The sequence below is a fragment of the Dicentrarchus labrax genome, unplaced genomic scaffold (genome assembly GCF_905237075.1).
Source record: "Dicentrarchus labrax unplaced genomic scaffold, dlabrax2021, whole genome shotgun sequence".
In the NCBI taxonomy this organism is placed as follows: Eukaryota; Metazoa; Chordata; class Actinopteri; family Moronidae; genus Dicentrarchus; species Dicentrarchus labrax.
Genome location: NW_026136718.1, coordinates 6,776,297 through 6,799,749, shown reverse-complemented (window position 1 = coordinate 6,799,749; position 23,453 = coordinate 6,776,297). Strand labels below are relative to the sequence as shown.

At 39.5% G+C, this 23,453-nt stretch overlaps 2 protein-coding genes across 3 annotated transcripts in view; both read right to left on the bottom strand.

The window, feature by feature from the left end:
- LOC127350468 (glypican-1) overlaps positions 1–5,047 on the bottom strand; it is a 41,382-nt gene extending 36,335 nt beyond the window's left edge. Inside the window, exons 1-2 of the mRNA XM_051377157.1 lie at positions 5,030–5,047; positions 3,331–3,839 (exon numbers count right to left, since the gene is read on the bottom strand). Of these exons, the coding sequence (XP_051233117.1) occupies positions 3,331–3,481 (151 nt within the window). The 5' untranslated portion in view covers positions 3,482–3,839; positions 5,030–5,047. The remainder of the gene's footprint in view (positions 1–3,330; positions 3,840–5,029) is intronic.
- A 7,566-nt stretch (positions 5,048–12,613) lies between these two features.
- The window catches only part of LOC127350466 (glypican-5-like), a 49,303-nt gene continuing 38,463 nt past the window's right edge, over positions 12,614–23,453 (bottom strand). For both annotated transcript variants that reach the window (XM_051377152.1, XM_051377151.1), the window contains 2 exons: positions 15,566–15,672; positions 12,614–15,457 (listed from right to left, as the gene is read on the bottom strand). In XM_051377152.1, the coding sequence (XP_051233112.1) occupies positions 15,359–15,457; positions 15,566–15,672 (206 nt within the window). In that variant the 3' untranslated portion in view covers positions 12,614–15,358. The remainder of the gene's footprint in view (positions 15,458–15,565; positions 15,673–23,453) is intronic.

Below are 23,453 nucleotides of genomic sequence, written 5' to 3'. Positions count from 1 at the left end.
ACTATTTTTCAGTGCACTTTTGTGTTGACACTGCATCACCGGGTTGTTTGAATGAGATAGATGTTGCGTTTGCCAAGAGAGTGCAGGGTTACATATCACACCTCAATATCATCTGACAACAGAACAAACTGTGTCTGCAATATAAAATCTAACCTAAAAAATGTTCAGTATCCAAAGTTGAGTCTGAGTGCTTGGTCTTTAAACACTGCACACATTTGTCACATTGTTTTTTGATTTATGAAATGGTTGTGTATAAAAACATGTTTATCTTTCTACTACGGTACTGAAAGAAGAATTGTTTTGGCACTGAACCCATCCCTCACCAGGGGTCCTGTACATCCTGTACACTGAGGAATGTGTCACACAGTGATGTCAGTTAACTGAAGTAAGCTTCTATACCACTATAGCGCTGTGCAGATAATGCTAAACATGAATTGATCGTGACTGACAACAGCTGCGTCTCGTCCCAACTCATTAGGAGACAGTTGGTTCCTCCAAATGTGAGCCTGCATGAACAGGAAAGCCACAGGGCTGAAACATCTACACATGTGTTTACTGCACTGAGTGATAAGAGATACATTTAGAAATGTAGCAATCCTAAATGTTGTGCTTGGAACTATTTTTTTTCTCCTGATGTGGATGTTTCGTTGGTTTTAAAGTAGTTTCCCTGCAGTAAAATGTGTCCATATATATATCAAGGTAAGATCCCCCTCTTATTTCAAATGTATCAGCGTCAATATGTAGTTACAGGCAGGGCAGAAGGCTACAATCTACAAAATTACACATTGGTGCACATTAAAATGAAGTAAGTCTGATCGATAGAGAATAAAGAGTGTTATTTTCATAAGAAAAGACAGATTCCAGTTCTCTTCTCTTTAAATTTGTCTTAAATCCATGCAGCATTACTCTGTCCTTCAGTGTTAAGCCCTTTTATAAGTTCTGACAGGCAACAGGAGCATCAGACCTGATGTTTTTATAATTAGTATTATAAAATAGTTTGAACTTTTGGCTACAGTGAAAAGAAAAGAAATACCAAAAGCAAACTTAGAGTTGAGGATGGAAATAAGTTACTGTCGAGCTCTTATTCGTACTGCTAAATGTCTTGCAAATTGCAGCTGCAGTATGGCTGTATCATCCAAAGAATTAATGTTCCTCCTAATGGCCGTAAAGTTGCAGAAAAGACATCCAAGTGAGGTCTTCCCAGGTGCAAACATTACTACCTCATACACCAAAATGTTGTTTATATGAGGGATCTCACCCTGGTTGACACTAACATCCTCCAGAGTGACACTGAAACAGGAGTGCAGAGGAGTCTGTCTCTCCCTGAGTGGAAAAAGCTAAATTTACCAACCTTGGGTCTCTGAGATGAAAAAGATTGAAGAGCCCCCTGTTCTGGGGAATTCTGCTGCCGGTCGCCATCTTTCTGTTCCTATCTGGCTGTCAGTTTTAATGGGTTCTGGGCAGGAAGAACTCTTGCTCAAATAACTAGAGCAGATCAAGGTCCAAGTGACTGAAGCATTGTGTTTTTCATCTGTCAATAAAAGATGAGTTTTTAATGGAAAGGGAAGGGAGAGCGACGTGTCGGGTCTCTTCCTCGGTCGTCCATGTAACACCGACAGAAACCTTGAGTGACTCACTTATTCTGTCTCTGTCAACCTGCCTCACTGTCTGTCTCTCCTTTTTCTTTGCTGTCTGTTTCTGTCTCAACCTTTCTTTGCCTCACTCTTGTTGTCTGTTTGTTGGTCTCCCTGTCACACACACACACACACACACACACACACACACACACACACACACACACACACACACACACACATAGACACACACAGCCATCCAATATTAATAACTCACCCAGGACTGTTTTCATTGACACACCATGAAATGACCTTCAGATCGTACACACACTGAACACCTCAATCTCGCCTCTCTTTCATTTCCCTCCTTTGCCAGGCCTTCTGTGCATCTTTGGGTAGAGACAGAGAGCGACAGATGATTGCCTTAAAGGGGAAAACAACTCAATTTCACAATCACCACTTTCACATGTTCCTCAGTCTGCACTTTCCTCAAGGCCAAGACAGATTAATCAGTATTGGTGAAGAGTGGCGACCAGAGAGACGAGATACAGAGACTTTGATGCGTGATGCCTGGTTGACTGACTGCTTGACTGACTGAGTGTTGAGCTGATTGATTAGTGGACTGGCTGTTTAATTGACTGATTGATTAAATGCATGATTGCTTGAATGGTCGGATGGCTGACTGACTGACAGGAGAGGGTACCAGAATGAAACAAAAGAACAGAATAACCACATCTTACTCTTTTCCCTGTTTCAACTTTGTTACAGCGGGCTTATGCTGTGAGCTTGCTGAGCTCTACTTGTTACTGGATATTGCCCCAGGCTAGCCTAAATTATTAGTTTATGCAAATTACAAAACAGGCCATTTCAGCATCTCTCTCTCACACACACACACACACACACACACACACACACACACACACACACACACCTGCAGTCCAGGGCAGAGCAGACAATGAAAAAATGCCCCAGAACACATTGCTGCTGTTCAACATGGAGTTACAGCAACCACGAGCAGAAAGCAAATCTATATGTCCCCTCTGTAGTTTATATTAAAAGCTGTTCACACCTGCAGCACAAACCTCAACAAACAATCATAAATGCCCTGAATAGACCATAATAGCTCCACAAGACACATGGCTGACACCCACCTGCAATCCTGCCCTCAGCAGACAATGAAAATGCCCCAGAAAGGACTATAATACAGAGGGTCTATAGACTGGGAAACACTTGAGTTAGGATGGGTGCATTGCTCGGTGAGGTAAGTGGAAAACACGAGCATATAGAGAAGGTGGAATATTGCACAATGAGACACATAAACTGAGATTTAGCCTAATACAAACACGCCTGCCTTTTGGAACAACAAAACAAGTCAATGCAACTTAAAACTTGACTAAACAAGCTTTAAGTGCAGGTTTCTTAAAATTTAAACCAATCACAGTGCACAAACCAAGCATCCTTCTGAAGAAGAATCTTTGGATATTTTAAATTAATAATTAAATAGATAACACACACACTGTAAATCATTATACACTGTTTCCCACAGAATAAGGCGATGAGAAGAAAAGTCATTATTGAGACGTACCACTATAGCCTTTATAACATATAACATAAGATATTTGTTATTATATAGGCTACAGTTATTTCATGTTTCATGTAAATCATAATAATAAAAAAAATGACTTAAGGCTAATGAGTGCTGTGAAGTGCATGCAATTGTGATCTTTTCTGTAATTTTTTTTTTGCCAAAACTCACCAGAGATTTCAGTCTGGGGTACCCCTGATAGAGTGAACCCTTTCCCGGTGTAGAACTGCCGCAGGTCGGTGCAGCTCCTGTCCGCCCCGGTCACCGGGCCCGGTGCTGCAGACAGACACACCAACACACAGAGAAGCACCGGGAGCCGCATCTTCTCAAGTGTAGTCCCCTCAATAGGTCAGACAATCCTGCGTATTTCTGGTCCGAGTGAATCAAACTCTCCCAGAAGATAACTGTCTTCTGTGTTTTGTTGCTTTTTAAACAAAAAAAAAAATATTTGGAAGAGTTTTCTCGGAAGAGAGTCTGTCAGCTGAAGCAGTGTTCACCCGGTCAAACTGCACAGAGAGCTCCGGTTAACTACACGGACGACCAGGCGACAAAAGAAGGCACCCGCGGCGGGCAGTGCTGGGTGTTTCTGAGGGAGAAGAGAGCTGCGACGCGCGGCTGTAGGTGTCAGGTACACCCCGCTCCTCCTCCTCCTCCTCTTCTTCAGCGCTGCTGGCCACGAGCTGCAGAGATGTCAGAGACAAAAGAGAGAGGAAAGGAGGGGGAGAGAGAGAGAGAGAGAGAGAGAGAGCAGGTGTCGCTCAGTTAAAGCCGGTGCAGATCACGCTCACACTATCGGTTCATGATTATGGAAATCAGCCGGTTTAAGGCAACAAAGGAGCAAGAAACTGTTATTTTAAATGAGGTTTCAGACTGCAGGAGAACTGTCCCGTAAATCCCCATTTTTTCCAGGCTTTTTGGGACAATGAAATGTGTGTTTGAGGGAGTGTGCTGAAGTGTGTTGATGCTCGCTCTTTCCCTCTCTCTTTGTGTGTGTGTGTGTGTGAATATGAGTGTGTGTCAGCGCCACCCGCAGGTCCCCGACAGTAGGAAAAAGCGTAGAAGAACGATAATCCAGGGGTTCCCCTACATAACGGTACGGTATTTATTCTCATTAATTGAGAGTGACAGTGTTCCCAATGAGAGACTGTACTGGTTTCATTATCCTCAACATGAAGGCTTTAAATGATAATAAATCACAGATAATGAAATCAAGTCCATGTTTTCAATCCTAAATATCTTTGGTATTCTTTGCATGAACAAGTTTGCCAACAACTAGTCTGCAGTCAGAACTCAAATGTGTCCAAATGTAAGAAATATGAATACAAAATAATCACAAAAACCTGCTGATTATTTGCTTAAATTAGATAGATTTAAAAAATACAGCACGCTGTTGAAAATCAGGAGAAGTTCAAAAATAATGTCTCTTTTGTTCCGTTAGACACACATTTTCTTTCAATTGTAATATATATAATATCCTTTTTTTAAAATAGAGCATCTTCAAAAGAAAGGTGGGATAATTTCAGCACTGCAACTGAATAAAATCAGGCAAATGAAAGGAATGAAAGAGAATAAAATATGATGAAAAGAATGAATAAACTAAATATATAATATATATATTGCTCTACTTTACTTGCTTTACTTCATGGGTACCATCAATAAAAGTCTTTTTCAAAAGATAAGTTTCGAGAAAATTTAAAAGATGCTAGTGATTCTTCAAGCCTCAGATTGTCAGTTTCAAAGCTACAGTCAAATAAAGATATGGAGGTCAGGATCTGAGGTTCAAGGATACATCTTCCTCTGCAACTAAATACATGAAATGGGTCGTGCAAATGAAAGAAAAGAGCCTTCTTGAAAACAAAACCTGACTCACACAAACACACACACAAAGCTATAGACACGCCATGTATTGCTGCAGGCAGGTCTGCGGCTGGTAGGGATTCAGAGCCTTCCCCCGGCTCCATTTGGCAGGGTTGGTGGACGTGACCGATGAGCTGTCAAACGCTGTCCAATCTTCACGTCCTACATCCTCCCCAGCAGCAGTGCCGGGTCCAAAGGCTGGCCAGGAAAGGTCACAGGCAGCCCTGAAATCTGACTCAGAAATGCAGCTTAAATTAAATCCAATTGTAGGTGAAATTAGAATCACCAATGGTTTAAATATGCTGTAATTACTTTTAAATTGGATGTGGCAGAAAGGAGTGAAGGTAACAGTGTAAGTACTGTTAATGCTGCACAGGTCAGACTCAGGGTTAAGACATGCTAATTAATAATAATGCATGCTGTACATTAGCAGATAATAATAAGATTAAAAACTGTACCTCAGGCTCTGTTCTTTCTAACAATATTCTTGTCAGAAACTCTGAATATTGTTTGATTTTGAGGAACCATAATGCTATACGCTCAACATCTATTGCATGTCTGTCCGTCCTGGAAGAGAGATTCTTCCTCTGTGGCTTTCCTGAGATTTCTTCCATGTTTTCCCTGTTAAAAAGGGGTTTTTGGGGAGTTCATACTTACCCAAATCAAGGGGTCTAAGGACAGAGGGTGCTGAATGTTGTATAGATTGTAAAGCCCCCTGAGGCAAATTGTGATTTGTGATTTTGGGTTTTGACTTGATAAATTAAAACACCACTGTTCCTTCACGAAACATACATGACCAGTTCATGGAAAGTCCCATCACCCAGGACTCCAAAACTGAAACATTTTATGGTCAAATGTATGCAGACGCCCTTGTCAGGGACTGTTTTTCATGGTTTGGAAAAGGCCTTTATAGTTCAATTTAATGCAACATCATACTGTTTTATGACAACATGGTGTAACCAACTTTGTGGCAAACAGTTTTGGGGAAGTTCCTTTTGCGTATAAATATGACAGTGCTCTGATGCATAAAGTCAGATCCATGAAGAAATATGTTTATTTTGTGTGGAAGAACTTGACCTCAACCACATCCAACACCTTCAGGAAGCATGCAATGCCAGGCCTTATCGGCAAACATCAGCATAACGGCTCTTTTTGCAAATCCCTTCAAAAAAGGCAACAGAATCTTGTTGAGATTAAGAGTGGAAGACGTTACAGCAGGATATTAACAACCAGGGTTTAAGGATAAGATAATCAACAACAACATATGGGTGTACTGTAAGGTGTCTAAGGAGTAGCCTAGGAGTTAGGGCACTCACCATAAACAGCAATGTCCCCGGTTTGACTCCTGCTGGAGCCTTTTGTTGCGTGTAATCTCCCATCTCCTTCTTCCCTAATTTCCTGTTATCTCACTGCTGTTGACTTGGAAATGAAGCCATGTAATTTTGGACATGCAGTGTACACTGAACCCAATAAACAATCGAAGAACTGCAAAACCCTCACTGTTGGGGTGTAGCCTTTGCTGTCATGAACCGGCTCCAGACAGAACAAGGGAGACCACACGGATAATTAATGAACTTTTAATCAATATTAAACTATATAAGTACAAAAATATTTAAATCAGTGAGTGTATGGATGTAAGCTAGAGTGATGTAGGAAATAAAAGTCATATGAACCCAGAACACAACCAAACCCAAAAACCTGCTGGCTGGGAGGAAAGAGAGAGCTCCCTGTATAGCGTAGCAATCAGGGGCCGCAATCTGTAGGACTTAATTCAGGTGTGGCTCATCCCCCCAGCCACAACCCCGGCCACTCTGTCTGTCTCCTGCACAGAAGAAGGGGACAAAGCACACAAGGTGCAACAGCCAGAGTGGGAGGGGTCAGCACATATTGTGAAAAGGAATACAGACAAAGTGGATGTTCCAAAGTCATTTTAAGACCAAATAATAGATTGACAAAGCCTCCCTCCAGCTGAAAAATGGTGCCTTCTTTTGCTGAAATTTGGAGGACACAACTACTGTATCCTTCTTTTTTAAACACTTAATAAGACTTATTCCACAGTGGACATTTTTTTTTTATCAGTTTGAAAAAATACCAAGAAAGTGAAAACTGAAGCAGCTTCACCGAATTCAGTCATCGTTAATTTTTATTGTTGTTTTCTTTCTGTGGCGTGTGAAAATGCCTGATAAAGGCCTGTGGTGAACTAAGATGACAACGCTGTATTTACTGGTATTTGGTAAATGAATCACTGGTATACGAGCATTTCAGCTAATAAACTTCTGTTTGTTCTCGTCAGCAGCCTGAACATGTTGAAGCACAGCTCTTTACAGAGAACTCACTGGAAAATAATCTGTGTTTATGACCAACCTAGCATGTTTTTTTTACCCAGTTGTCCAACAAGTTTGGCACAACTTTTATAATAAAATTGTGTACAGTGTTTGTTGGCTGCTTGAGGACAACTTGCAGGTCAAACACACCATTTGTTTTGGTCTGGACCGTCTAATTTTAGAATAAGAGGGTCAGCCACACCTTCAGGTCAACCCGAAGGACACACCTTCATGCGCCACCTCATTCAAAAGATAAATTAGAGCTACACTTTCAAATAACCCCCCCACCCAGACACACACACACACACACACACACACACACACACACACACACACACACACACACACACACACACACACACACACACACAGCACTCAGCTTCATACACACCTTAAGTGTAAAGTCAGGGCAAGTGTTAATCCAGCCAATGATTTATCGCCTTGGCAGGCAAAGTGCTGTTAGGATTAATTTGTTAAAAAGAGATTGGCACATACCAGCCACTTCAGCCCTCTGGGAGAAAGACATTGTTTATTACCAGTTAACAGAGAGAGCGAAGAATGGCATCTTCTGTTTTGGAAATTCCTTGATGCAGCCAGGATTCGGATGAGAACCTGCCTTCCACCATGCATTCAAGGAAAAGGTAACTCGAGTTCCATGTCAACATCACTAAACTGAAGCTGTGATATATTAAATGTCATATTGAAACATGACTGGAAACTGGTTTGAACTGATATCAGACAAATATTTGGGTCGTTAATTCATGTTACAATGTGGATACTGTCTAAGGATGAGCACAAGTGTCGTCTCAACTTTCTTTTTGGCACCACATTTGTGCAGGATTTCAGTGTCGGCCCAGGCGACTGAGTCGGTGATGTCTAAATGTTGTCAGTTAGGTAACCAGTCTTGTTTGTACAAATGACATACTATTAAGTTGTAGCTAACATATTCCATGTCAATCACATCTGTATAAAATACATAACATTTTTATTATATCTTGTGGGTTTTTTTTCCTATTTTTTATTTAATGTGTACTCTAATCTGTTGTGTAGTACCTGGAGCTGCTGTAGCAAGTGAAATCCCCAGTGTGGGATCAATAAAGTCTATCTTATCTTATCTTATCTAACAACATAAATCCATCTTGGTATACTCAGACATAGCAAGAACATTCCCTTTAAAGTCTCTATCATGTTTTTGTGATCTTTGGTTAAGACACAATATAAGGCTAATCAAGCCAGATCAGATACACACACACGATTGAACCAGTTCGATCTTCTTTTCCTCTATTTTCTCATCGTCTTAAGTTCCTGCCATGTTTCACCTGCCCTCAACAAAGCCCACACACTCTAGAAAGTTTTAATATGTTAATACCATTTTTCAGTGTATTCCCTGTTCGTCATCCTTTACAACTTGCTCTCCACATGCATACGCTCTCTGTACATCCCAGATACATCATTGTGTTCAGTATTTCCAAACGAATGCTTGTGATGCATCAGAGCATGACGATGTCAGGGAGAAAAATAATGAAAACAGCTTAGCCTGCTACGACCTGTAGTGTTTTAGTGTAGTATTTTTCTGTCTCCCTTCAAGTCTGTAAATCAGAAAGACAGATATTTCCTTCTCTGCAGATTTAAACTCATGTCAGTCATTCTTGGTTGCGTCTGCAGGAGCAGGACTGAACCAAGAAATGATAAACTCCAGTGGAAAGCTGTTGTAGACACAATACACACTCACTGTGTGTCTATCACAAAGCATACCTACACACTAACACTCAGTACATACTTTAAACACATCTAAACAATAAATCACAGAAAGAACGATGATGAAATAATAGCTTACCTGCCACCCTCCATCCAAACTATCTGTCATTCAAGATAAGATCTCTGAGTCGTAGCTAATACACATTGACATAATGGCATGGGAGTGAATAACTGGCTGCCATCCAGGTCAGTGTGGACCTGCTTCAACCTGAAAACAGCGTGAAGTTAACGCTAAAGGCCAAAGTCAGTCAGTGTAAATGTGAGAGAACAGACAAAAGGAGAAGATTGAGACTTCTTAGGTAGGCTAGCAGCGTTGATGTATCGCTCTGTCTGTCCATCAGTCGGCCCAATGCTTTGGTCTAGACTGAAATTTCTCAACCACATTAACAAGCAAGAAGGACAAACACAGAATCTCCAAACTGAACTGAGTTCACTGAATGAACATTGTCACTGTATAAATCAATAGTTTTTAACAATGGAGCTCCACTGGTCACTGAAAGCCATGCTTGAATTGATCCAACAGCCCATTATACAGAAACCACAATAGTTTAAAAAAAATTACCATTCTCATATCCCAACTATCTACTTCAGAATAACAGGTTGACAGAAAAATTGGCTTTTTTTTTGGACTGTTGTGGTTTTGAAATAATGGACTGCCTAAACAAAGGCATGGCACCGTTCCACAGTACATTACTTTCCTGATAAAAGCTTACTAGACTGTGAAAGCCACAAAAACAATCATGATGTGATAGCTCTGCTGCTAATGTGAGTTGTCTGTAGCAGACAACAATGGTGGCTCGCCTGGTCACACATGAGCTCATATTACAGTTAAACGGCACACTGAAATATGTTTCTGAAACGTTTTTAGGTGAGAAATAGGCAAAAAACTAACAGAATCTTGATTCTTATTTAATCAGCAAGGCCTAGTTTGACAGTTTGATCTGAGTTTTGTGCTGGACGGACTCACTGAAAATGACAAGGTAGCCACGCCCAAAAGCCTACCCTGCTTTATGGTCTGTTTCACTCTAAATTGGACCATTATTTAGAAAATGAACATCATACTTTATGGAAGAAGACATGAAACTAGCGACTGAGACCATAAACTCATTAGGAAACAGTTTACTGAGCTCATAAATCAAGTGACAAGTTGGCTTATTTCTCCATAAGAGTGCATGTTATTGTTTTTTATTGCAGCCAATGGAGCGCCCCCTGCTGGCCTTTGAATGCCAGTAAACTACATAAAATGCAGGTTTAAGACATTTCCTCGTCGGCTTCACTTCACAGACCTTAAAAGCTCTGTCCATTGTATATATTGTCAATAGATAAACTATACAGTTCAAGATGACCAAGATGTATCACAGAAATGTGCCTTAAAACTGGATAAAATGTCAATTCATGAAATGTTACCTGAATAAAATGACAGATTTCTCTGGGTTTGTTCAAGTACACAACTCAACAATATATATAACACAGGTCTAGTGTTTTCTTGTGGAAATGTTACATATTTTATCTTAAAGTGGCGAAAAATAAACGGCAGGTTTACCAGAAACAATTAGTAGTTGAGAGCATTGAAGGAATGGTTGGGATAATAAGGGTTTATTATGGTGAGTTAGATGATTCAGTGCTCTCTGTTCACACAGAAAGTGATGTTGAAGTGCCCTTCAGCAAGACACTTAATCCCTGATTGCTTCAGCAGAGCTGCTCTATGTTGCTATTAGAGACTGCGGATAAGGAGGCTGCCAACCACTGTGAAGTTGATCAGCTTTCAGGGTTAAATGAGTCCTAAACACCCAATCCAAATTTAGACTAGTGCCACCACATCACTGCCATATATATTCCATCAGCAGTCATTGATATTCAAGGATCTTACACCCAGAAGCATGAGTAAAACAATGGGCTTTTCACTTCCACTGCTCTAATGTGAGTAACTGAAAGATCTGAACACCTGAGGCTTAAGAGAGGCATCCTATCCAATGTTGGTCAGTCTGGCTGATTCTGGATGGAGATTTTACTGCTGAGAGGGAAAAGAGGTTGTTCTTCACTCTTAGGTTGCAGTTATTCACTATAGAGCAGTATCTGCACGGAACAATAGAACTTGATTGGGTCAAATCAGAACAATTCAAAGGTCCCTTTCCAGATAGACGGACCCAGATTTATGAAGTGCCCAGTGCATTCATGCATTACCTATTTTGACCTGGGCCATAGCGCCTTATACATCCAATCATGAATCCAGTTGCATTGTTTTGTGTCTATAAGGTGGGCAGGTGTTCTTCCTGGGTGATCCTTACAACCACATGGCTCTCAATACTTAGAAAGCCTCTAGTCACATTTTTATAGCTAAAACAGCTATAAAATCATGTGGAGCTGCAACATGTACACAGTCAGTAATCTAATACAATGTGTGTCTTGAAGGCTGCAAACATTGGCGAGGATAGGAGAATAAATATGATTTAAAATGCGCAGACCTCGATCTTCATAACCCTTGGACAGGGTTAAAATAATCACATCTCTGATTTCATTAGTGCTGGCACAGAGGAAGGATGTTATTCAGCGGAGCAACCTCACCAGCTTGTTGAAACAACATCCTGCAAATCCCCTGTCTCGCTCCCTCTTTCTGTCATGAACTCTGACTCATCCTAGTTTCCTTTTCACCTTCTTCACCTCTCATCCAGCCTGCTGCCTCTGTTCTGTCTCTTTGTTCTGCTCAGGGATGTGCAGGATGTACTGGCTCTTTGTCCTTTTTTTACTTTTGAAAAGTTCACTTCTAGGTAATTGAACACAGACGATTCCCATGAACGAAAATAGTGAATAAAAAAGTAAAACTGTTGCATTTAAAGACATCTTGAAACAACGTTCGGACACAGAAACAAAATATATGGGTGGGACTATATTGTGCCAACATCAGGATGAGGAATGGAAACACCCTTTCTCACAGTCTTTCCCCTTCATACTCACTCGCTCTCTCTCTGTCTTCCTCTTTGTGGCAATTTGCATTCAATGATGTCTTTATTTCCCATCATCCCCTGGCAGCTTCCTGTGCCAACCAAGTAATCTGTGCCAACTTCCTGACCATGCCAATCCAATCACAGTAATCTCTCAAAGGGCCAGAGGCCAAAGAGCTGCAGCTGTGTTCCCATATATATATATATGTATATGTACACTTAAGGATCCAAACTCCATTCTGTTTAAACCTTTTTTAGCAGCCCAGATACGGTAAACAAAAACAACCCAAATATGTTTCCAAATGAAGTTTATATTTTATGTTATGAGAGATGGATGAAATTCAACAACCACATTTTTCATCTGCAGGATAAATGTGCCCAGTTACAATATGACTCAGGATTTAAATTTTAATCATATTGAAAACTCTGTACGTAGGTAGCCATGTGTAAATAAACATTATTAATTATTTATTTCTAAATCCTGTTTGCTACTTTCATCTGGTTTCAGTTATATTTGTGGCTCCCACATGCATTCTACATGGAGACTGCTACACAAAGACGAAGTACAATTCATATCTGAAAACAATTTATTACTGAGGATATTAAGATGAAGATTATGACACAACAGAGCAGCAGGACATGGTGCAGTAGGTTTATTTACATCTCACATGAGAGTCACCGGTTTAGTTTGTTAAATTGGCACGCAGCAGTTCTCAGAGTATGGTGAGAGAAACCACAGTCCCCTGTGTTCCTGCATACTACTACATTACAACAAATTAGAATCTCTAAACAAAAAGAGCTGTTAAACTTCAATTAAAGTACATTTATTGATTTGGTAACAATTTATAATAAGGGTACAAGTCATATACTTAAATATTACTTAAATAATGCATAACTCATGATGATTTAATTCATTAATTAATGCAAGATTACTGGATGATGAAGTAACTTAATCATCTTTTAGTGGTGAAAAACAGGAATTCATGTACATCCAGCATTAATTCAGGCTTTAAACCATCATGAGTCATGCATTAGTTCAGTACTACTTAAGTATATTACTTGTACCCTTTTTATGAAGTATTACCAAAGATTTTATATAACAACGACACAGCACAGCTCCATGGCACACCAGTGTGCCTCAACACACATGCTGAGAACCTTTATGACAACAGAGCACTAGAGGAACATCAAACAGTAATTTCTATTCTTGACATAACATTGCTCCCTCTCGTATACAAATATGCACCAACGAGATTCACACTTCATTCACGACAAATATATGAAAACATATTTTTTTATGTGTTTAAAATAGCTGTCAATATCCCACCCTGATCTTACACCAGGTTGAGAAAACAATAAAATGACGCATATCCATCCTTTATATTTATTCACTTATCCTGTTTAGGGTCTCTGTACGTGTTTGTGTGTGTGTTGGTGGTGTGTTTATATAGGTCACCTAGCAAGGGCGATGAAAGATGGAGGGGTTGGCTCGAATCCAAAATCTCATCTCATTTGGGTATAACGTTTAAATAGTAATCAAATAATAGGACATTTGTTTGACAGATTATGTTGTAAAAGCATCCCGCTAGCTAACACGGTATTTGGGCTCCCTGCCCAGATAACTCGCACGCTTCAGCTCTTAATGGTATTTCTCATGTTGTCTCATCTGTCACTCAGGTTCCTTCATAAATAAATGGTCTCAGGTGATGAAAGAACATTCATTATATGGGAATTTTGCTATTGTCAAAAGACTATGTGGAACAGAAATGGTGATCTGAGAAGAAAGCTGGTCACTCACTGAGAGAAATGTACCCAGTGTCCTTCAGCTGGTTCATTTGTTCCATTTGAATCAGTATTCCAGTTGTCTGTTCTGCTGTTGTGTGCAGTTTGGGGGGTTTGAGACTCAACAGAGAGCCAGGAGAACTTGATAGTCCTAATTAATATGAATTACATTTAATTCACATGTTTGGATCTGGGCTCAGCTGTACTCTGATCAGCCTCTTGTTGCTTCGTCTCTCCTCTTTACTGGATACGGAGACGAGCTGATAACACGTGTATCAGACTTAGAAAAAGCTATAACTATATAATATTTTATTGGATGTCTTATGTATTATCTTGCAGTTTTTAATTAATACAATTGGAGACCAGCCAGCCTATGAAATCACTGTGACAGTTCAGTGTTTGCACACGATAATGAGATTTCATATTACCCATTGTTCATATTTAGTCTTTCCTTGTATTAGGTGCTTGCTAATATTTAGGGCTTTTTTTAACAGGGCTTTATTTTGAGTATGGTTGTGACAGCTTACAAGTGAAATTGATGTTGAAATGGAAACTGTTACAGCTCTCCCTTGAGAAGTCTTATTATCTTATAGTCACATTTTCTGAAACTACCAACACTATAAAAGGTATTGTGTGCCTAAAAATGACAAAGGACACCATTTTTCGGGAGAGATCTCGGCTGTTAAAGGAATTTGAATTTTGAATAAGTCTCACACAATTAAAACTCTCAGCATACTCCCCGCATAAATTAAAAAAAAGAAAATTCCCCAGCTTGCATGAACAAAGAGCATACTTGTGTGGGGGGAAAAAAGTGGCGTATTGGCTTCAGTCTGCACAGGCTGACAGGCCAAACTGTCAAATTCTTCATTATGCTGCATGGCCATCTGTAAATGCTCTGAAGTATCACATAACTGGTTGTTGTGCCCTTTGAGAAACAGTCTTAATGTCCTTTTCCAGCCTATGTTTAGCTCTCTGCGCTTCGTTCCCTTCAACATTAATAAGTCCTCACAAGTTTGCCTTCTGCACACTGTTGCTACAGTGAAGGCCTCCAGGTTGAACTTTAGCTGTCATGGATTTTAATCTCTGTGGGGGATACATAATGTAAAGGTCAAACTAAACCAAACAACCCTTTAACATCCAAGTCAGTCTGCTCTGTCCTATATTAGTCTCTATTTACACATCAAGCCATTGTTATCTATAGAAATTCTTCATATAAATATATAATATATATATATTTGTATTTACATCTCTCTTCAAAAAAGTCAGTAGTGCTGTGCAATCTATCCTATCAGAGTTAAATACAAATAAACAAACACATGAAGAGGTCAGTACAGGTGAATAATGCATACTGTGCACCTGCAACTGTGATGAATCCACACTTTGTCCCACCAGCCGGTTCCACCCGAAAACAAAAACAATCAGAGTGGTTGACTTGTGCTTACAGAAAACTCCACATACTCAACTTCACCACAAAACATATGTGGTTGTCTCTCAGTCTTTTTGTCTCTGTCAGTCTAAAGGATCATCTCTCCACGATCAGCGGTGTTCCCATGGTGACAGCAGTAGGAGCAGCAGGGTCACCAGGGTCAAAGGTTCAATGGACAACATGTTGGGCGCTGAGCCTCGAACAGCCACCTGACGGAGAATATGCAATAAGATTCAAAGTTATATAAGAACAGACCAGGCAGTACAATCTACGGATGTGAAGGGAGGGGGAGCCGTGACCTATAGGTACAGGTATACCTGTGGAGGTGAGAGGTGATGAGGGGGGACGGGGCGACGAGGACGAGGAGGAGTCATGTCCTTCGTTGCTGGACTACGACCGCTGGATGTATCACCTGTGTCATCCCCTGAGAAAGGCAGAAGCAAAAATATGATGATACTTCTGTACTACTTTATCAACACCACCCGCCCTGTTTCAAATATGTTAATTTGAATGGATTTTAAACTGAATGTTTTTTAACACTAATAATAGACATTGTGATCCTGGAATAACCTACTTAGACTTGGACTCTTTAAAAAAACTTTTTTAATGCGATAATGTAGGTTTGATCAACTTTGTGTTCATACCTCTACCACAGCTGGACTTTTCAACCATTTATCCATTGTTTTTAGCTATCAGTTACGACTTTTCTGCTCATGTGCAAACTAGTTTTGAGGGTTCAGTGTAGGATTTAGTGGCATCTAGCAGTTTGCAGAGTTACAAATTGCATCTCACTCACTTCAACCTTTAAAGCACGAAGGAGAAACTACGGTGGCTGTGAAACACACATTATGGGAACGGCCCTATCTAGAGCCAGTTATGGTTTGTCTGTTCTGGGCTGCTGTAGAAAACATGTCAACATCTGTAGATGAAAATGTGTTACAAAAACAATTTCTATATTGAGGTGATTATACACTAATGACAACATACCTATGAATTTTATTAATATTAATATATAATTTCTGCCAATAGATCATTCTAAATGTTAAACACTGGACCTTTAATCTGGTAGTTTATTGGTTATACTAAATTGTGTAATTTTGCTTGACTTCTCTTTATTTCTTTAAACAGTTTAAACAGTTTCCTTTTAGTATATTTTATTTTCAGTCTGGTCCAGTATAATTTATCTACCTTTTCCCTTTCCTTTTATTATTGTTGGTTGTATTTTTCCTCTTGTGTGACACACTTTAAAGTTTTACAATGGAGATTTACAGCTTTACAGATCTATCATCCAAAATAAAGTATGTATTATAGGAATGACAATAATCTTGAACATGGGAAATACAGTACTTCATTAATCTAGTTTTACAAGCAATGAGGCCACATTTGAGTGACTTTAAGTGTCTGAAAAGATCAATTAAACCAACCAAAACAAGTTCAGGCCTTTGCAATCATTTTGAGAAATCTAGTTTAAAAATATCTCCATAAATAAACAAGTCCATAAATTTTACAGTCTGAGTCAAGATTTGTGGAAGTCATTTCTGGTTCTGTTTTTAGTCTCATGATTGCACAAAATCTTGCATTAGTTATGGCTGTTTTGTTGTTGTTTAGAACGGAAAGATTTATGAATTTCACCCCACCCACCCACAGCTTTGCACAAATGTGAATACTGTTACCTTACACACACGCACACAAACACACACACTCAAACACAGATGTTTGAAACGTTGCTTCACTCAAGTGAAGCAACGCTTCAAACATCTGTGTTTCAGTCGGACTTCACAGTTGCTTTAACACTTTCATATGCATGTATGTAGGTGTGTGTGTGTGTGTGTGTGTGTGTGTGTGTGTGTGTGTGTGTGTGTGTGTGTGTGTGTGTGTGTGTGTTGGCGGTACTCCAGGCCCCTCATGGGAGAAACTCAGGTAAATGAGTGGATTAGAACAGCAGGGAGACAGATTGTGCTGCCAGCTAAACATGCACACACACACACACACACACACACACACACACACACACACACACAAAAATATCAGCCAGAGACATTCTCATACTCACCTGCGCTGTCACAAAAAACACTCAGTCACAACATGCTCTGTCCTGGCACACACACACACACACACACACACACACACACACACACACACACACACACACACACACACACACACACACACATGCTTGGGCAGAAATCTGATTCTGTCTCTTACAATACACATTGTCCTGTAGTACAATAGACAAAGAGCCTCTTTCAGTCGCTGAGGAATGAGGCGAGTTGGTAATGTTCACACACTCACACAAATATTAAATCTCATAATACAGACATGGAGAAAGCAGGAAAACACCCACATAAACATGCACAGGCAAAGCGTTAGAAATTCAAAACACACACATAGACACTCTCCTGCAAACAAATTTGAAAATCCGTATGAGAGATGCATGGTGTGTTTTTGTTTTTGACTGTCTGTGTTGATGATTCAGATGAATTACTCACAGCAGAATGTTTTCCAATTAGGAACGTCTCCTTTATTGTGTGCTCTCTTGACAAATAGCTGCACGGAGCAAAATGGGACCCTGGGCTCATGGCTGTGCAAATGTGTGTGTCTGTGGGTGTGTGGTCTGTTTTGTGCCCATCTGTTCTCATCAGAACTGAAAACCTTGTGTCACATCTGGAGCATCTGAACCTGTTTGAGGAACATAACTGCACCATATTATTATTGCTTTTCCACCACAAGAAGTACTTTGGGACAAATTCATGTTTCAATTTCAGCCCAATATCTGTTACTTGTGTCATCACTGTTCTTTAAAAAAATTTATTATAAAAACTGACCTTCTTTTGCTCCTACAGTGAGCTGGTTTAGATAAAAAAAATTGTAAGTTAATTTGTTATGTCCCTTAAACTGGGTCAAAAAGGACATTTTCATTAACTGTTGACAATGAAGAGCATAAACAAGGTTACAGTCAAGGTAAATTAGGCAGTGAAATTATGATTTTAGAGGAATAATTAAAGGAAAAATAGTGTTAGCAGTTTGATATGTGAAGGTATGACACATATTTTTGGTCACAAGATTAATAACATATTACTTAATATAAACAAACTGATGTTGAAGAATGAAGATGTGGGTTTGTGGTGTATAAATGAAAGCTGACAACAGTAAATGCAGTGGCAGAATATATTAGACTATTATATTTAGTCAAGTACAGTAGTTAAGTACAAATTTAAGGACTATGCTACTTTACCACTCTACTTCAAAGGGAAATATTGTACTTTTTACTCCACTACATTTATCTGATGGTAGTTACTTTGTATATAGGTGGTTCAACATGGCAGACTTCATGGAAGATATAAACGGCTCACTCTAAGGTAACTAATACACAACAATTATTATTTTCAGCTGATTATACACTAATTAAAACATTGTTATGCATATTATATTAAATTTCTGCCATATTCTGTGAATAAGGCCCCTAAATCTTACACACTGGACCTTTAATTTCCATTTTTAATTTCATGATTAAAGCAGAAAATCCTTATATTTTGAAAGCTGGAGGCGGCAAATATTTGGCATTTTTGCTCAACAGATGATATTGATCAAAACTGTGATTCCAGCACGACAATAATCCAAAGTACGATAAGGTTTATAATTAAACTGAATGTCTTAAATCAGTCACTCCAAGTTTGATATTGCAGATTTGTGTGTGTGTGTGTGTGTGTGTGTGTGTGTGTGTGTGTGTGTGTGTGTGTGTGTGTGTGTGTGTGTGTTTGTGTGTGTTCTGATGCGGGTGACAACATGCAGTCTCCTCCTACATGCCCTTCGGCATGTTTGTCTCTTAGCAACAATCCAGAACATGTCACATATGGCGGATTGGCTAGAAATAAGTGCATTCACACACACACACACACACACACACACACACACACACACACACACACACACACACACACACACACACACATATTGCCAGAGATGAGTGATGAACAATGTCATCGGTCATACTCATTTGGTAGTTTAACCTTTACTGCAATGAGTAATGAGTGAGTGTATGTTTGTGTGTTTTTGTGTGTGTGATAATAAGAATGCAGGAGTGACATTTGAAGGATCCCGCCAGTGAGATGCATTGGTGAACTGCAGAGCCCGGGTCGGTACAACTGCAGATCAAAGTTTCCGCCTTCTTCATCCACGGTCAGCATATGAACAGCTTACGCTTCCATTCATGCACAGTTTGCATCCCCAGAGGAGTTAAACTGAATGGTTACCATGTATTGTAGCCGGCTGAAAACCAGAGCTGGTGAAAACATGTGATACATCATCCCCTCCAAATAAATGTATCCTCTTCACCAGTGACTTGTAATTTAGGTACTTTTCCAAAATAATGAGATAAAAATGGAATTGGATTCAAGCAAAGCGTTTGCCCTGGGGTGACAGTAAGGGTCCCAAGCAGGTGGAGCAGGACCATAAATCAAAGCTGTGGTGACCCACAGGAAACTGACTGGCTGCCAGGGCTTACTGTGTCTCTCTCTAGCTCTCTCTCTCTCTCTTTCTCTCTCTCTCTCTCTCTCTCTCTCTCCACACACACATGTCAACACAGACACAGTTTGGTGGGTTTGATGAGGATGTTTTTAGCCTAAAGAGAGAAAGAAATGCCTAGTTGCAAAAGGAACATTGTAAATTATTGACATTATTCTGGCAACTGGTATGATTATTCACAGACTGTTGCTAATTATGTGTTATGATGTCATGTGGAAAAAAATAATTATTGGACTAATAAACGGTTTCCAGAGCCCAACAAAATACCACAGATGAATACGAATAAAAACATTAAAACACAATATCTACACTGAATTCACTTGCTTGTTTCTCTAAAAATGCTCATCTTTGCACACGTACGTTACAGTAATTATTTATTCTCAGCCAAGAAAACTTTAAAATCCTATGCTGAAGCTTAAATATGTTATTGTTTAAATGATATACTGTTCACTGTGTACAGGAGCAAATGTGTACCTGCTTACAAACTCATGATTATTTTTAACAAGGTTATTGTTTTATTTAATTTGGTAAGACTTCACTATGTTAACTATAAATAAAACTCTGATTAGACTAAATAAATACATGTTCATCTGCATCAAATATAAATGTCAGTATAGCTATATAAATAACAGCATCATGTCTTTGGTAAACATTTATTTGCCTAGTTTGAAAATAGACACATTTTAGCCAATGTAGTGCTGGTGTATTTAAAAGAACTGAGATTAAACCTGTAATTATACCATTTCCATCAGGTTTTTTTTTTTTTTGCTGTTTTTGTTTTGATTTTGTGTTATAAAAGCAACTGACCATCCTGCCAAAATCACAATTTTCACCTGTGCTTTAATCCGTTGTAATGTTCAGACTGCCTGGTCCGTAACAAGCATTCCCAAAGCATCCATTCCAGAGAATCCAATACCCAAACCTCAGCATTACTGTGTTTAACTCTCTTTCATGCTTTCCCCCCAGTCTGCCATCTGAAACAAAACCCATCTGACAACACAGCATCTTCCTAATAACAGCAGACAATATGTGTGCGTCCATAAACAGAGTGTGTGTCACTGAAACATGTTAGCTATGCTTTGATCAGGCAGGTCTGTGTGTAAACCAGAACTCAATCAATGCATTTTAATGTAATAAACAAAGAAGAGGAACATTTGTGCTGTCTCGTCTTGCCTCAGACGGTAACCTCAGGTAACTCAAATATGATGTTAGATATACAGTGTGAGTGGATGGTAGTGGAAAAAAGGATGTCAGGGATGTATGATCCAATGAGCAAAAGTGAGCTGACAGCAATGGTGAAACTGTATGTATGTGTATAAAATGGAGTGCATTAATGATAGTGTCTGATATCAGGAGCCCGTAGTGTATTGTACACAACTGTCAATTTAAATCCCAATTAGACCCATCCTTAAAAAAAAAAATACAACAGACATTCGTTCTCTCTCTTTCTTACACACACACACACACACACACACACACACACACACACACACACACACACACACACACACACACACAAAAATGATGTGAGGTGACCTTGAAAGGCGTCTGGATAGCTGGTGTGTGTGTGTGTAGGCGTGTAAATGTATCCCTAGCATTTCCAGCTGAATCAGTAATGAGCATTTCATTACTTCAGCCTCAGTTCCCCAGGGAGGAAAACACACACACACACACACACACACACACACACACACACACACACACACACACACACACACACAGAACAGGAAGAGCATGGTAAAAGGTAGCTGTGGATTATACCCTCAGCAAGTACTTACCGGAATCATATTATAAAATGATAGCAAAATAAAAAAGAGAAAGAAAGAAAGAAAGAAAGAAAGAAAGAAAGAAAGAACACTAGGTTTTGTACTTTGGACATCATAAGTAAGGAGTGGTGATATATCTCAACATCAATGACAACAGCTATTTTCTGACCATACACTTTATGTTAAACTTGGCCAATTCAGTGAATATGATTCTGATATCCTGCCAACACGCTGTACTGTTCTTTCTTCACTGCTGCCGTCTTGTTATTTATGGACTTAAATAAAGAGTATTCGGAAATTGACCTTCTGGTCAACTTGCTCATTGAGCAGAGAATCTATAGACACTAAAATCCTCCATCAATTTTCATAAGCTTATGCTGTACTATACTAAGTGACAGAAAGGCTCTTATTTTGAAGGGATTTGTTAGGTTTTACTTTGACAGGCTCGATGTGAAAGGATGTTACTACTAAAAGCAGGGAATTATAAATACTAGAAGAAACTCGAGAACTGAATGATTATGGTTTGCCCATGGTTTGTGGTATGACATGCACACGCAAGCACTGTGGTTTTCGCTAGCAACTGGTTGTCAAGGAAGCTTTGTGTTTCTGTTATGCTGATAAAAACCAATGTATGATTCTCCACTACCAATGTCTATCACTTCTTCTGAGTACAGCAATGGACATAACACAAAGAGGGAATTTCATTTAAACAAGACTAAAAGTCTACCGCCATGCTGGCATGTTGTGTAAGGCTGTAGGCACAGTGGTGGTTTGAGCTAAATGCTAAAATCACCATGCTGACATGCTGACAGTAACAATGCTAGCATACTGATGTTAAGCCGGTTTAATGTTTACCATGTTCAACATCTTAGTTTAGCGTGTTAGCATGCTCGATGCGAGTAAAGCTGATGAGACTGCAGGTATTGAGTCATAAAACAAAGAGATCAGCAAAGGGAGTGGAATCCATTCTGGTGGGGGCCATGAATGTTTCTACCAGATTTAGTGGTAATCCATCCAAAAGTTGTTGAGATTTATCACCTAAAACCACGAATATGAATCTCATGGTGACCCTAGAGGAAAAGTCAGGAGATCGCCAAAATCATTAGTCATCCTCATGGGGCCGTTAATGTCGATACTAAATTTCACAGCAATCCATCTGACAGTTGTTGAGATATTTCAAAGCGGAGAACTGACTGACCTCGCCCGTCCCTAGAACCATGCTGCTGGCACGGCTAAAACAACAACAACAAAACATTTCAACCGGCCAACGCCTTCATCCATCATTTCTTACTTTGGGTTGATAGAAAAGCTGGCGGCTAGCGATGCATTATTTGTGATGAAAGATCAATCGATACATGGCTGCTCACCTGGAATATGAAAGTGCAGTTTTGATTAACCTAATTGATGTTTCCACTTTTAAGATGTAATTAGACGTTCAGAAGATTTTATAAAAATCACTGAAAGGGTGCTGCTTACTATAACTTAACATACGGCATATTTAAGTATTGTGAGTGAAAGATCTCATTGTGATGTCTATGTTATCACTTTATAATCAAGTTAATCAACTGGCTAATCTCCCAGAAACTTGCATTTATATATAAACAAGTGTATTTATTTAATTACTGTGGATAATAGCCTCCTCAGATGATCTAGTCTACATCTCCATCACCTACTCCACTGGTCCCAAATTAAATATGCAGTAACATAGTTTAAAATGTAATATCCAGATGAATGGCTAGTGCTTGTTTTCAAATGACTACAATAACAGTTAACGGTTGGACTTGCAGTGAAGCATCTTCCCAAGGTCACACTCACTGAGGTTACACACAGCCTCCAGTGGAATCATAAAACCTTTGGAGGAAACAAGTAGGGAAATAAATGAGCGTAAGGGACTGAATGCGATTGGTGGTGGATG